The following is a 16,233-nucleotide window of genomic DNA, read 5'->3' as shown; positions in this document are numbered from 1 at the left end:
CTGTATGGTCTTTCCGTGTTTAAGGTTAAAAACCACCTGGGTTCAAATACTGAGTTTGTGACTCATTACCTTGCACAAGATACCTGACCTCTCTGTGCCCCTGAGTACTTATTACAAGGACAGAACCTACTTCATAAGGTTGTGATAAAAATTCAATTAGTTTATATTTGCAAAGTATTTAGAATGGTGCCTGTCACAGGCATACACATGTTTAGGTACAGTCTGGGTGGTGGTAGTTTAGTTGCTAAGTCATGTTCGACTCTTGGACTCTTACAACCCCATGGACTGTAGCCTGCCAGGTTCCTCTGTCCGTGAGATTCTCCAGGCAAGAATACTGGAGTGGGTTGCCATTTCCTCCTCCAATGTATAATCCATGTGTGTGTTAAAAATAATAAACTCATCTGTACTGCTCCAACAGATCTTCACCTGCCTCTCTTCAATTTTCAGACACACAGAGAATGCGTCCTGGGCATCATGTTCCAAGCGTAAGGCTGCAGCTATGATACCAAATTCCTCCCATGCATGATGAACAGTACCTGCCCCCACCACACACGCGCTGAGCTGAATACGGATACAGCGAGAGGTTCTTACAGCCAAAGGGATTACTAAAAACCAGTCAGCATTGATTTTCTTGATGAGTTCAGGCACAGAGAAGGGAAGCTTGGGCACAGTCACACTATGTGTCACCAAATACCACCTCTCTTAAAATTTTACACCAGTGTCTACAACCACTCTACATCTACAACAACTGCTTTCCACAAGTGGAAAGCTAAGTTCATTCTGCCACGCGATTCTCTGACCACTGCTCAGTGTTATGAGTAATACACAAAACTTTCCTTAAAAACTCAGTGAGATCATGAGAAAAAAGTGAAATCATATCCTAAAACCCCCTTGATCGGCCTTCAGAGTGCTCTCCAGAACGAAGTCTTGGACTGGCCCCAAACTCTAAAGAGCTCTGTGTTCCCCCATCTCCAAAGTATCTGAAGGCAACGCACAACGTCCGTGGAATGAGGATTCGAAAGGCAGCTCACCTGTCGTTCGTTTAAGCAGCTCCAGGCCGTTCAGCAACGCCTGGTCTACGTTCTGTTTCCTAAGCTGGATGTCCTCCTGCAGAACCTGAAATACAGGGGCCACTTTGTTATCAGCTCATCTTGGGAGAATGCTAACTAGGCTTCAGTTTTCTGAGAAAACACCTCACATTTTCAAACATTCCTCACTGCTCTCACACTGACCTCTCCCTGTTTCAGCACTGTGCCCACGTCTCGGTTCATCTCTCATAATTCTCTCCCCTACTCAGAAAATGAGCTATGTGGAGAGACTGGAGTATTGGTTAATTGTGGGCCTTTGTATACAATGATGAAATAGTAAAATGAAAAATGAACAATCTATTAGTGGAAAAACTGAATCCCTTCTGACATTACATGTGATTTCAATAAAAGTAATTGAATATAACACTACTATATATAAAATGGATAAACAACAAGGACCTCCTGTATAGCACAGGGAACAACGATACTCAATATTTTAAATAACCTAGATGAGAAAAGAATCTGAAAAAGAATATATATATATACATAAACTGAATCAGTTTACTGAACACATAAAACTAACACAACACTGTAGATCAACTATACTTCAATTTCAAAGAAGGTCACTGTATACAAAGGCAATGTCTTTTTTTTTGAGTACAGGAATTAACCTAAATCATTGAGAACATAAAATAATACAGAAATAAAGAGAACTGAGAAAATAAGGTCAACTGAAATGAAAAAAATGAAATAAACCAAAATACCCGCAACTCAGCCTGCTGCATCCACAGCCGCTCGGGGCTGGAGTCCTGGACCGAGAGCCGCCTCAGCTTGTCATGCACTTCACTCAGCCAGTTCATCAGCTCCACTTCATCTTCCCCAAAAATCTTAGCGTTACATAGAGCCTGCTGCAGCAGCTCAGACCTACTGTGGCTTTTCTCTTGAATCTCAATGTACCACACTTGGGAGGAGTCTAGTTTACTCTGCACCATATCTTTATCCTCCCTGGAGCTCAAAACCTTTAAAGACTGGCCAATGCTAATGGCCTGGTGTAAATGCTTATTGTGATGCAGGATGTCATCTTCTAAGGCCTAAACAAGGTTTAAAAAAGGGAAACAAAAAGAATGGGACAAATAAAAATGACAACATAAATCGAACAGAAAGATGATACGTGAAATGGGTGTAAGGTTGAACTGAGGCATCACACAATAGCACGTAACTCAAACGTGCGTCATAAAACCACAAAGGAAAGGGACAACTAGATCCCAGGAGTGCGATGGGAGCCTTACTTTGTGTTGCTCAATCTGCTCCTCCAGCTTGGGCGCTTGGGTTCCAACGGGCTCGCAGTTCGCCAGCCTCTTCTCCGTGGTCGACAGCCACTCGTTCAGCGGCTCTAAGGTTTCGTGAAACTGCTGTGCTACCACGGAGATACCTTCCAGCTGACGGTTCCTGAAAACACGCCAACAGGAAGGTCACTCGGGGATGAGGAATGTGGGAAGCTGTCAACAGAAAGCTTCGCTCACGCTCCTGCGTTCCGCTCCCAACACTTTTTGTAGAAAACATCTAAGGTTAAAGTCAAAACTTCTCACACTGAGAGGACAGTTCGAAACAGCTCTTCTATTCCCTGAGCGTCCCCTGCCAGGGTTCAATCCCTGGTTGGGGAACTAAGATCCCTCAAGCCACTCAGTGTGGCTGAAAAAAATAAAAGAAGTATCTACAATTTTTTTTTTTTTAAAGTTTTCCTATTAAATTCTCCTTTAATTCTTAAAACTGAACAAAGACCAACCTCAAGTACCTGAATCTTATGAAAGTCTTAAGTAACTCATTATAATTCTTACAGTAGCTATAATCATCAATTCAGTTCAGTCGCTCAGTCGTGTCCAACTCTTTACAACCCCATGAATCACAGCGCGCCAGGCCTCCCTGTCCATCAATGTTATAATAACAATAGCAGCAATAAAAATGATAATAATAGGTAATATTTACTGAATATATATTCTATGCTTTACAAATTAGTTAAATTCAGCCAGAGCACCAGTTACTGAGATTGCTTTAGTCAAATGGTCAAAATTAGATTCAAGTTTTGAAAAATAAAGCATCCCCTGCACTGAAATTACTAGGGATTCCTCTCCTCCTTTAAAAAGTATACTGTCAGGTATGTTTCCCTGAAGCAAGAGTTATTATTTTATGGGCTAAAATATCATGAAACAGAAGAACTATTTCTCTGACTTTTACAAAACAGAGTTTGAAATGCTTTTAGAAAATTCATTGTTTCCTCCGTTAAAAAGGCGCCGTGTAAGTTAAAACCTGCTTGAACTGTCCTCGGTTTCCATTGAGGGCAAGTGATTGTTTTGGTCTGTATACAGAGAACCTGATTCAGTATTCAATTCTGCGAATCATTTCTGCTGGGACCAAGAGCTGCTGTCTTAACCTGTCATCATGTTTAATTCTTAGGAAACTGCCTGATTTGAGAAATGGATGTTCTATGGGGACAAAGGGAATCATGGAAAACTGGCACATGCTACTGAATGTATTGAGCTGGCCAAAAAGTTTGTTAGGGTTTTTCCATAAGATCTTACTGGAAAACCCAAATGAACTTTTTGGCCACCCTAACAATTTCTGTATCTTTTTATCACAAACCACATATGTATATATTTTTAAAACTTTCAGTTGAAACATTTGACCTTTAAAAAAAATGAATAAATTACTATCTTATTTTTAACTTCTGGATGATCACTATGACTCTGCTTTCTAAATTCTATTAAATAGTATCCAATCACCTAGAATCAATGGAAATAACTTTTGAGACTAGGTTTAATTGGCTGTGATTTAAATTGTAAGGGGATCTAGCAATCGGTGTCTGAATCACAATATGACCACAATCCCTCCACTTAATACCACTGTGAGAGTGGCTTAGGAAAAGGACAGTCCTGGGAGGAAAGCAGAGATTTTGACTTTTGTTTATTTAAAAAAAGTACTGAGTGCCTCTCCCAAGGTAGTAATAGTAATTCTAGGGCATTACACAGAAGGAATAATCTACTGATACACATAAGAGGAAATGTGAAACTTCCAGCCTCCTTGGGAGTCCCTTACTCACTCGTCCTAGAACGCTTCCTTCTACTCTCAAGATTAGACAAACCCTTCTCTGCACCATCCTATCAAGAGTTCCAAAGAAGGTAGGAATGTGTGGAGACGCTCATTCTGTTCAGTGGGTCATCTGTTTCCAACCCAACCAGTATACACTCCAGCGTCACAAGGACTTGACATGGGTCAATGTGGTGTCAACAGAGAGAATGAAGAAAGAACTATACTCAGTATCCCATGACAAATGATAAACCAAAATGGGGAAGGATATTTTTAAAAGAATGTATATATACATTCTTATATGAAGTGAAGTTGCTCAGTCGTGTCCAACTCTGCAACCCCATGGACTGCAGCCTACCAGGCTCCTCCATCCATGGGATTCTCCAGGCAAGAATACTGGAGAGGGTTGCCATTTCCTTCTCCAGGGGATCTTCCTGACCCAGGGATTGAACCCAGGTCTCCTGAATTGCAGGCAGACGCTTTCTGAGCCACCAGGGAAGCCCATGTTCTTATATATACATATATATATATATATATTTATATATACACACATACACACACATATGTGTGCAACTGAGTCACTTTGCTATATAGCAGAAATGAAAACATCGTAAATCAAGTGTACTGTAATAAAATTTAAAAAAAGAAATGTAATGAAACCCAGTGGAGCCACGCTCCAGGTCCTCACCTTGGTAAACGCCACAGCATCCCCACCGGCCTCAGTCCCCAGACACCTCCCACTCCACCTTAAACCAGAGCTCGGGACAGCCCTGGTGGCCCAGCCGTTAGGCCTTCGCACTTTCAGGGCTTCCACTGCAGTGGGTGCAGCTTTGATCCCTGGATTGGGAACTAAGGTCCCACACGTCGCAGGTTGTGGCCAAACATAAAATTAAGAAACTGAGGGCACCATTTAAAAAGTATTATTAGACAGTCAAAACGTAACTAGAAACAAAAATAGAAAAAAACCAGAGGTTGCCTGTCACCTCCCCACCCCAGGCCAGGTTCTTCTGGTTCTCTGCTATCACGGCACCCTGGGTGCAGGTTTCACTCTGAACCATCACATCTGTCCCTGCTCTTCAACGGCCACCAAACCCTGCTACAGTATTCCCTGAGGGTAGGGGTGATCTGACTAGTGCACCCTGGAACGCCTGGCCCTGCCTGATGAATGCAGGCAGGCAATAACTGTGCTATAAATGAATGAATAAAGGACCCCGCGAGGGAAACATGGTTCTTAAAGAGTTGTGATAAGGACTTCCCTGGTGGTCCAGCAGATGAGAATCCACCCTGTAATGTAGGGGACACGGGTTCGATCCCTGGTTGGGGAACTGAGATTCCAGACGCTGCAGAGCAACTAAGCCTGCACACTGCGACCAGCCGACTAGGTCCACGTGATGCAACCAGAGAGTCAGTGCACCTCAACATAAGACCCTGTGTGCTGAACTCAGACAGATCACAGTCAAGCAAATAAATAAATAAAAACAAAACCAACAGGCAAGAGTTGGGAAAGATCTAGGGACGACAAGACATCTCCATCGGAGGAATGAGAAGAGACGCCACCACCCTTGCCCTCTATGCTCACATACGTGACAAACACAGGAAAAGAGCAATTTGAAATAGTCAGACCAAAATATGAGAAATAGTACAAAAGCCACTGCTGCTCTTCCCAAACCCTGGCAGCATTTACGTTACCTCGTCTCGGCCTTACTAAGTAGCGCCTCCCATCGGCTATCCAGCAGACTCAGCTGTTTCAAAATCTTCACTTTATCTGGAGGTTCAGCTGTGGCGGCGATTTTTTCTCCTTCCCGTTTGATCACCTCCACGGTAGATTTGCGGTCATCCAGCAATCTTTGGAGAAGCTTAGGAAAAAATAGTAAATAGAAAAACAATAAATAAATGGAAAGGAAATAAAGGAATAACTGTATAAACATATGCAAAACATATGCTTTGTGGCATACTTTTGACACATGACAAAAATAATTTTGCATGGGTTCACATACAAAAGGATTTGAGAAGTAGAGCTTTTCCAAATACCTCATTCTATTTAATGATTCATTACTACTGTGTTAGACACTGTGGCAGAGGCTTTTCGTAGTAAATAAAATGAATATTGATAAGGCCACTAAACCATTCATTCTCAACTTTTTAATACAAGATAACGGGGTAGAAGGGTGCTACTACTCAGGAAAACTGTACTGCACTGGAAATGCAAAATCCTCATTACTATAATGAAATGGGAACACCCTAACACTTAACAATGATCTGTCCCACTGAGACAGAAAAGATCATTAAAAATCATCACTATTTTCAAACCCTTTTCCCACGGTAAACAATCTACCACAGAAGGGAAGCTGAGACTCAGACCGGTTCACAAGTCAATGAGGCTGAAACCGGAGGCTCCTGGCTGCTTTGTGGAGGTAGGATAGCTCCTAAAATTCTTTATGAGGATAAAAACTAGAGCCTTTAACTAGCATTTCCACAATGACCAGAGTGAAACATGTCAGAAATATTCAAAGTTGGCTAAAGAAGACTAACACTTCAGGACTGAGCAGCAGGGAAAAAAGGCAATCCAATTCTTCATTTCAAGAAGCCTGGAAGGGAGTGTTTGACATAGGGAGCCAAAAATCAGGCTTCCCTTCTTCCACTTAAACAAAACAAGCATTTCAGTAATAACTGCCATCCCCAGGTACCACGTGCAGAGTGGTGAGCAAGGCACACAGAACACTGAATACCACTGCTGCCTGAACCTGACCCTGACCGATCCCGATCGCCACCAAGCCCACCCTGCTCAATGGTACGCGGCAGCCTGGATGGGAGGGGGGTTTGGTGGAGAACGGATGCATGTGTGTGTGTGGCTGAGTCCCTTTGCTGGCCACCTGAGACTATCACTACATTGTTAATCAGCTATACTCCAATACAAAACAAGAAGTTAAATAGCAATCTAAAAGAGACCACCACACAGGAGCAGAGAGGAACAGGGTTCAAGAGAAGGGAAGAGACGTCCTCTCCTGACATAGGTCAGAGGTCATAAAATCAAAGTACGACAGGTGGTTTAGGCAGTAAAGGGAAAAATTAAGTGGATTACTTTCAGTAAACTTTAATGAATAGCTTCTAGCAATTAAGAGCAAAATCGACAGACAGGCTTTGTTGGCTAAGCATTGTTCATTTAACTCTGGGTAAATACTACAGGTTTAAATTAAATCATGAATGGTAACAGTTATATTATTTTACTTAACACCATATTGTATATATTATATTTATCATAGAAACTACTCAAAATATTTTATTACATATTATAAGTATCACTTTTTTCCAAAAACCAAACAAATGCAATGTGTTTCCTCTTATGCTTCTTTATTCCTTACCTCTAAATCTATTTCTAATTAATTTCTCAAGATACCAAAGTCTTCAAAGAATTTTCAGAGAGAGTAGTACTGGATGCCCAAACCCAACCAAGCCTCTGAATCCATTCCTTTTTTTAAGCATCTTGCCTTTTTAAAGGTAAACCTCAGCAATCCGCTGTATGCCAGGAGCCCCCCGCTGCCATGTGGCATTTCAAGTCATGGGTGACATGAATCAATTCTGGACGGGTCATTAATGCTTCCCAATGACCACAGAAGTTGTAGGTGTCGCCCTAAGCAGTCAGCAGCCCTCTAAGGAGTGTCTTTCCAACTGGGTCCTGTATGTGCAGCGTCAAAAGACACAAGAGCCCAGTTCTGAGCGTAGGGGATCAACTCTCTGCCTCGTCAGTACAGGCTGAACCATGACGAACTGCCCATACTGACCCCATACAATAGACAACTGCATATGCACCAAGCTAGTGCATCAAAGAACCATGATAACTCTGTCCGAAGTCACCTTTTCGGTGAGTGAGGTCTGCCTTGACTGCGCAATTTTTTTTTTTAAATTGTACATGTCCCCTCTCTACTTTGCACTTCCTGTCCCCACCCTCATCCTGTCTCTTCCCAGCTCTTACCTTCCACCCCGGCTTTACTTATCAGTGGCCCACGTTAACACTAATTGCTTATTTTTGTTTACTGCCTCTTTCTCCCTGTTCTTCCCTTCCCACTAACACTTAAACTTGATGAAGAACTTTTATGTTTTTTATTTGACAGTATAGCTCCAGCACCTGCAAGGATGACTAACCTGTGGCAGATGATGGACAAATATTTGTTGAATGACTAACAAAACAAGGTCTAGAACATTGATTACTGGTTAATGAAGACGTCCTATTAACACAGAGAGAGTCACAAGGTAAACGTTTACTCTCATTATTACGGTATAACAGGAAACAGGATGCGCGCTGGCTAACTCACCTTCTGCTCCTGTATCTGCGCCTTCACCACCTTGAACTCGGCGGACGGGGCTTTCTGATTGGCCACGAGCTCCTCGGTGTCCCCCATCCAGCTGAGCAGCGACTCCAGGGCGTCCTGGAAGCGCCCGCAGTGCAACAGGGCCTCCTGCAGCTGAGCTGCCCGCTGGGCCACCTGCACAGCCGGGGCCTCAGTTACCATCGTGCTCGCGAGAAGCCACACATGCCCACCAGCCTGCCCTGTCCACGCTCGTCTGCCCACTGATCACGGATTCTCTCTTGCTTCTCACTTAAAACTTACTCAAGGCACTGCTCGTGGGCAGGATACAGACAGGAAGGAGACAAGCTCATCAGCAAGTCAGCCGAGCAGATAAGGTTACCCTCTCAACCTGTCAATGCCAAAGAGGAGGACTCTCGGGTTTTGGATGTATCCAATACACCGATGATTAGCAAAGAATGGTTCAAATATTTTAAGGTTACTGAAAGAAACAGTGCCTTTTTCATTTTTACCGTTATCCATGGGACTCCATTATTTCCTACGTTGAAAATCAAGGATAATAATTTTTTTTAAAGACTAAGACTTAAAAAAAAAACTATTATTTAATAGAGAGAATCAGAATTACATTCAGCCACACAAAATAACTACGAAGTATCCAATTAAATTCTGCCAGCTCCAAGCTCTATAGAGGCCTCTCTTAACAAGACAGGGCCTTTGTCCTCCAGTAAATGGAGTCTCTGTGTCCCACACAGAGATACCCTATCGCCCCCTCAAAGGTCTTTTCTTTTTGGACTGGACAAGTACTTGGCAAAGATAGTTTAAGTACCATGGAATATATTTATACCTGACACTGCACCCCCGTTGTGTGTGAGTAGCACTACAGTATGAATCAGACTCTAAAGAAGGATAAATGCTGTTTTGAGATCTGGCCACCAAGGAAGATTTTGGAGCAGGAAAAACTCCAGAAACAATTCCCTCCACCACCAGACGAGCCCTGCCACCCCGAAACCCTTTTCTGATCACTTCTGTCACATAAAGAGCTGCCGTTGTATTTCAGCATCATCTCCTTAAGCTAGCAGAGTTACTTCCCAGTGTTTTCTGTCATGCACATTTGGGAAAGGGGGATCTTCATTTCATCAAATGACATTTGGACTCAGCGATCCATAGTGAGGTGCAAACCCTCACTCCAGGCCGGACAGACACACGGCTGCGCTGTGTGAGCTGTTACACAGTGCGGAGTGAGTTGCTGATGAATGAAAATTAGGTTTCACGTAAAAAGTGAGATTTCCAAGTTCTCTGGAAAATAAGCAGACCATTTTGGCAGCGGGGAGCCCAGGCCCCTGTGTGGCACTGATCTGAGGTGCCAAGCAGCCCGTGCCCTCAGAGGTGCGTGCACTGTCCCCGCCCAGGGCAGAGGACCTGGCCACCGTCCAGACAGGGCCCGCCTCACCCAGCTCGCTGCCTGCGTCTGCGCCCCGAGCCCTGGGGACGCCAGGATGGGCCATGGGTCACAGGGCGGCCAAGGAGCAGGCAGGGTGGGGAGGCTGGGCTATCGGACACAGGACGGGGGGGTCCCAGCAGACACTGGCCACCAATCCACAGGGAGGGAGAGCCACGCCACCTTCTTGTTGAGGGTCTTCCAGCGCGCGCCGGCGTCGTCCAGGTCGTGCTCCAAGGCCTCGGTGCTGGCGCCCTTGGCGGCACTCTGGATGAGGCCCTGCCCCAGCCAGTTCACATCCTGATGCTTGACCTGCAGGGGTTCGATCTCTTCCTTTTGGAACACCTACATTTCAAAGAACAATGATTATCTGAATTAGCGGACCCGACAGTCCCCAAATACAAACATCTGTTCAACTAGCTGGTATGGATTATTACAGATAAAGAAAACCCTGGGTGCCTAAGTCATGTGTTGCTGCCTAGTCTGCTTTACAAATAGTAGTAAAAAACTAAACATAAATTCATAATATTATCCTAACCACTCAGAAATATTCAGGAATGGTATTCTAGGTGCATTTCATCAGATGACTTATGAAACGAAAACAAGAGTGGACATATCTTCTCTATCACTTCATTATCACAGCACTAGGAATCTCCTATCACTCCAATTTAACTAGTAAAAAAAGGTTTAGATGGCATTATTTCATTCTTTTTTTTATTAATGTCATTTGCAGCAACATGAATGCAACGAGCAATAATCATACTAAGAAAGTCAGAAAGAGAATGATAAATACTTTATGATATCACGCATATGTGGAATCTAAAATATGACACAGATGAACTTATTTACAAAGCAGAAACAGACTCACAGATACAGAGAATGGACTCGTGGTTGCCAAGGTGAGAAGTGCAGACTGGGACTTCAGAGTTAGAAGATGCAAGCTATTACACAAAGAATGAATAAACAACCAAGTCCTGCCATATAGCACATGCAACCCTACTCAACATCCATTCCGTAACGAAAAAGAACAGAGAAACACAATATGTACACCTATACGTATCCATGAGTCACTCTGCTGTATGCCAGAAACTACCCTTTGTGAATCAACTATGCTTCAGTTCAAACCAAGGCTCAGTGACCGCCTGGAGGGGTGGTCAGGGGACGGGAGGGAGGCACAAGGGGAGGGGACGTGTGTGTCCCTGTGGCTGATCCATGCTGACGTACGGCAGACACCAACCCAGCACAGCAATGATCCTTCAAGTAACAACAAGTAAAAAATAAGACAGATAAACAACAAAGTCCTGCTGTGCATCACAGGGAAGTACACTCAGCATCCTGTGATAAATCCTAATGGACAATAGTATGAGAAAGTGTACCTATATAACTGAGTCACTTTGCTACATAGCAGAAATTAACACAACATGTAACTCAACTATACTTCAATAAAATAAATTTTTTAAAAGCCAAAAAAAAAAAAAAGGTACAGAAAATGCCAAGGAGCAAGATGATAAGATGGGCCTTCCCGGACAAGAATCCTTACCGGCTCCTCTAAGGAGGCCTGCTGCTCGCTGGCAAATGACATCTGAGCCTCAAGTGGAAATGGGAGTCACTGACAAGAGGAGGAGTACATCAAGGCTGTATATTGTCACCCTGCTTATTTAACTTATATGCAGAGTACATCATGAGAAACACTGGGCCGGAGGAAGCACAAGCTGGAATCAAGACTGCCAGGAGAAATATCAATATGCAGATATTGATATGCAGATGACACCACCCTTATGGCAGAAAGTGAAGAAGAACTAAAGAGCCTCTTGATGCAAGTGAAAAAGGAGAGTGAAAAAGTTGGCTTAAAGCTCATCATTCAGAAAACTAAGATCATGGCATTGAGTCTCATCACTTCATGGTAAACAGATGGGGAAACAGTGGGAACAGTGGCAGACTTTATATTTTGGGGCTCCAAAATCACTGCAGATGGTGATTGCAGCCATGGAATTAAAAGACGCTTACTCCTTGGAAGGAAAGTGATGACCAACCTAGATAGCATATTAAAAAGCAGAGACATTACTTTGCCAACAAAGGTCCGTCTAGTCAAGGCTGTGGTTTTTCCAGTGGTCATGTATGGATGTGAGAGTTGAACTATAAAGAAAGCTGAGCACCAAAGAATTGATGCTTTTGAACTGTGGTGATGGAGAAGACGTTTGAGAGTTCTTTGGACTGCAAGGAGATCCAACCAGTCCATACTAAAGGAGATCAGGCCTGGGTGTTCATTGGAAGGACTGATGTTGAAGCTGAAACTCCAATACTTTGGCCACCTGATGCGAAGAGCTGACTCATTTGAAAAGACCCTGATGCTGGGAAAGACTGAGGGCAAGGGGAGAAGGGGACGACAGAGGATGAGATGGTCCGACTCGATGGACATGGGTTTGGTGGACTCCCGGAGTTGGTGATGGACAGGGAGGCCTGGCGAGCTGCGGTTCATGGGGTTGCAAAGAGTCGGACCTGACTGAGCGACTGAACTGACTGAATGACAAGAAGAGTTGAGCCAGAGGGGCCACACACGGGGACACACACAGAAGAAAGAGGTAAGTGGGCACTGCAACAGCGTGGATGCCGAGACATCCACATCCTTAACCTCTGTCAAGATGCCAATGGGCCTGCAGGAGGCACGGAGGCCTCCCCCGCCCCGGGATCCCAGCGCACGTGGCCTGCACGGCCACTCTGTCCCCCATGGGCCCTGCCTGCACATGGACTTTCCAGCACCTCCCAGCCAACCCTCCAGCCCACCCAACTATAGGCCACACTGCCTGCAACTGGCAAAGGATCTAGCTAATGTGTTAGAGTAAAATGCAAGTTCCACAAAAACACCAATTTGTTTTCCTTAGAGCTGCTCTATTTCCTGGGCCTACCACAGTACTTAGCTTTTAAGATGGACCTGGTAACTACTTGCCAAATGAATTATCAGTATAGAAAATTGTATTCATATCTTGGGGTGGGTGATGATCATTCCTCAATAGATAATACTGTACATCAACTCTTTCATAGATAATACAAATGCTTTTAATATAGGGCTTGAAGGAGTCACGAGGACAATATACTCATTAAACTAAGGAAGGAAAGCTTCAGCGGGAGATTAAGGGAAAACAAGGTTTAGGGTGCTGAGTCATTATACTACATAAATATAACAGTCCAAGTGAAGGAATAGTTAAACAGAATATAGGAAAACACAATAAAAGCAAATATCAAAATAGGAGTTGAGAAAAAATTACAGGCACAGTATGGAAAATAATTTTGAAAGATGTAGAGGCTGCCAAACTCCCCAGACTTTGGCCCACGCCCAGCACACTGGATATGTCTGTGCTATAGTATGAATGAGTACATTAAAGAAGAGCAAACAAATGCACAATCACCTCTTCTAAAAGTCCCCTCTCAGCAAAAAGCCCAAACATTTTCTGACAGTTTCCACACTAGCTAATTGTTTCTATAGAACAATACTCAATATAAAAAGTCAATTACACACAAAGAATTACAGGAGTTCCCCAAATCACTGGGACAAATACACAAAATTTTTCATAATTTTTTAAAAGGCTTAATGTACCTAATAAGTCAATACCAATAAGGTAGTGAAGACAGAATTCCGCGCTATGATTCTACTTCTTTTTCTATACCACTTTTCAAATTACTATTTCTAGGAATAGCTGTAGATATGTTTTACTACTTACCGAAAAAAAGAAGAGGGGGAGGAAAATGGCTACATTTTTAATTCCGGGAACTTGCCTGGTACAGAAGGATTCAGGGAAAAGTTTTATTCTCCCCTACAGCTAGTTTTCAGGGCAAAAAACAATAAAACCAATAAAAATGTTCCAGTAAATTGTCTTAACCTCTGGTCTTGGTTTGAAAGAAATTAATTTCAGGGTTGTCTATCAGCATAGTTCTGGGTGAGTCTGTAGTAATTTTCGAAAGTGTTTCCCAAGATTCACTATTAAAAAAAAAAAAAAAAAAACTACTAAAGAATCTATATACTCCTAAGAGTTTAATTACTTTCTACAAATAAACTGAAAATCCTTTTTCAGAGTAAACAAACACTCTGCTAAACTCTCAAACTAGCACACCATTCAATGCAATCTCAAGGAAAGGGCATGGCTAATTAGATCAATTATTCCATAGACTGATAGCATCCAAAAGCCTTATCTTTCAGTAACAAAATACCTAGGAAGACAGACTCTCCCCTAGGCTAACCCTCAAGCACAAACACAAGAGAAGCTTAAAATAGAGTAAAATTACCTCTCAGGCAAAGTTTACCAGAAGAGCTTAGGAAAAGGACTAAAATAGCTAAACTTCAATCTAAGTGGGAAGAAAAAAATTACAGGCTTGACAGCCATCTCCCTATGACTAGGCTGCACCCTTCACTGGCTCACTTCACTCAGCACTGAGCAAAAGGAAGACGGGCTACGCGGACTGCAGAAGGCAGCACAACCGCTTCTCCCCGCGGGCAGCGCTGCCGAGAGAACACTTGCAACACGTGTAAAGAGCCCTCCATTTGAGAAGAGCACTTCTCAGACCACAACAGTGTACCACTGTGTTTCCGCCTTCCTGACTAAGCCCCTTCAAGCTTAATAAACCCCATATAACTGCCCTTAAGTGGCAGGGTCTTAAACCACAATTTGTGGAGAAGCCTAAGCTTAACATGAATTCACAGTGGAGGGGGGGGCATTCAAACGAAGGGGAACGGCCACCATCCTACCACCAGAAGCAGGAATACAAACAGCTGGCAATGATCATGCTCCTTAGGAACCATCCCTAATTAGCTTGCAGTGATCGATGGAGCAATGTCTGCCATCTGGCTGGGTACCAGTCAACCACCCGTTGTCCCCCGCTCACTGCACCCCAGCCAGAGATAGGACAGGACTGACCATGGTCAGAGACACCAGTGATCACTTGACGGCAGATTTCCCATCCCTGTTAATTACCTGAGCAGAGTGAAAGCCGTTACAGACAGGGGCCAAGGTTCCTGCCTGCACCCCCGTTTTTCGGGGAGCAGCTTGCTTTCTTACTGCTCTGACTTGTGAGGAGCATGGTGCATGGATCGCCTCCACCTCCTGGACAGAAAGAGGAGCCTCCACATCCTCTTGGGATGCTACATTGGCTTCTTCTGAATCGTACTGTGTCAATAACGTCAGGTTTTCCACTAAACTTGTGCCACCCCAATCAACAACATTTCCCCCCAGATCTGTGTGAGAGACAGCCAGCTCCTCAGGAGAATCTCCCACAAATTCCCTCCTTTGGGTGGTGCTTTGCAATTCTCCTGATCCATAGGTTCTTCCTTCTTCTCTGGGGTTAGAGATGCACTTGCTTTCTCCCTCTCTTGGCAGAATGAATGGGCCACCCTTAGGAGTGCTCTCTCTGACAGCATCCTGCAGGGAGCCATTTTCACCACGGATTTCCCTTTGACCATGGAAAGGTTTCGTTTCCTCTGGTGGAGAAGCATCATGTAGAATCATCTTGAAGTTGCCATCAAGGTGGGTGCTTCTGCATGAAAGCAAGGGGATCTTCTGTTCGCTGATGGAATTAACAGAAAAAAAGGGTCTGTATTGCTCTGCGGTGTGAGTGTCTCCCACAGAAGACAGGCTTCTGATTTGGGACGGGTCTCCGGGGAAAAGGCGCTGTTTTTCCTCCCTCTCAGCCGGAGGGCTGCACAAGCCAGACTCATCCTCCTCCGATGTGACAGAGCTAGTAGCCCCTCTGCACTTGCCAGCCTTGGCAACAGCATCTGAGAGATCAGCAGGTTCAACAAAAGAGCTTTCACTTTTGTTTGCATAATCCACGAAATTGGCCGGGACGAACAATCGCCATGACCGTCTATGCTCTTTCTTTTCCGCATGGGATTTGGCTTTGGGTAAGCCTGTGCTCCGGATGATGTCGCTATTGAGTTTGAGGGCATCAAAGATCATCTTTTCATCGAGCTTGTGGGCTTCACGGCCTCTCAGCTCGAATGCACTGGAAGAAGTAAGGGGCCCATTGGAGCACAAAGAACTGACATCCAGTGTTCTGTGACTGTAGGGTAAAGTCCGGTCTGTGAAGTGCCTGGAAGACAGGCTCCCCTTGGAACCCGAGTCAATCTGCTCATTCAGCCTAACCGTGTCGTAGATGGAGCGCTGGGGGACATAGCAGTCCTCGATGTTGAGGTCCTCCTCCTCCTCACCTTTCCCTACGCAGGGGGGATTCTGACGTAAACAGTCTGGTCTGCTCAGCGGCTTCCCCATTGCGGAGCCCGTTACAACCAACACTGCAGCTCTTGACTCAGAAAGTGGGAAATAAGGCCAGGCATGTTCCAGCAAAGCACACTTCTAAACAGAACTATAAAGTGTCTCCAACCCAA

General features: G+C 44.2%; 1 protein-coding gene across 12 annotated transcripts in view; it reads right to left on the bottom strand.

Moving 5' to 3' along the window:
* DST (dystonin) overlaps positions 1 to 16,233 on the bottom strand; it is a 517,500-nt gene that overhangs the window by 72,452 nt on the left and 428,815 nt on the right. For all 12 annotated transcript variants that reach the window (XM_061146340.1, XM_061146344.1, XM_061146341.1 and 9 more), the window contains 6 exons: positions 10,041 to 10,202; positions 8,426 to 8,596; positions 5,802 to 5,968; positions 2,318 to 2,477; positions 1,793 to 2,119; positions 1,032 to 1,116 (listed from right to left, as the gene is read on the bottom strand). In XM_061146340.1, the coding sequence (XP_061002323.1) occupies positions 1,032 to 1,116; positions 1,793 to 2,119; positions 2,318 to 2,477; positions 5,802 to 5,968; positions 8,426 to 8,596; positions 10,041 to 10,202 (1,072 nt within the window). The remainder of the gene's footprint in view (positions 1 to 1,031; positions 1,117 to 1,792; positions 2,120 to 2,317; positions 2,478 to 5,801; positions 5,969 to 8,425; positions 8,597 to 10,040; positions 10,203 to 16,233) is intronic.

The sequence above is a fragment of the Dama dama genome, chromosome 7, assembly GCF_033118175.1.
Source record: "Dama dama isolate Ldn47 chromosome 7, ASM3311817v1, whole genome shotgun sequence".
Lineage (NCBI taxonomy): Eukaryota > Metazoa > Chordata > Mammalia > Artiodactyla > Cervidae > Dama > Dama dama.
This window is presented reverse-complemented; position numbering and strand designations above follow the sequence as displayed.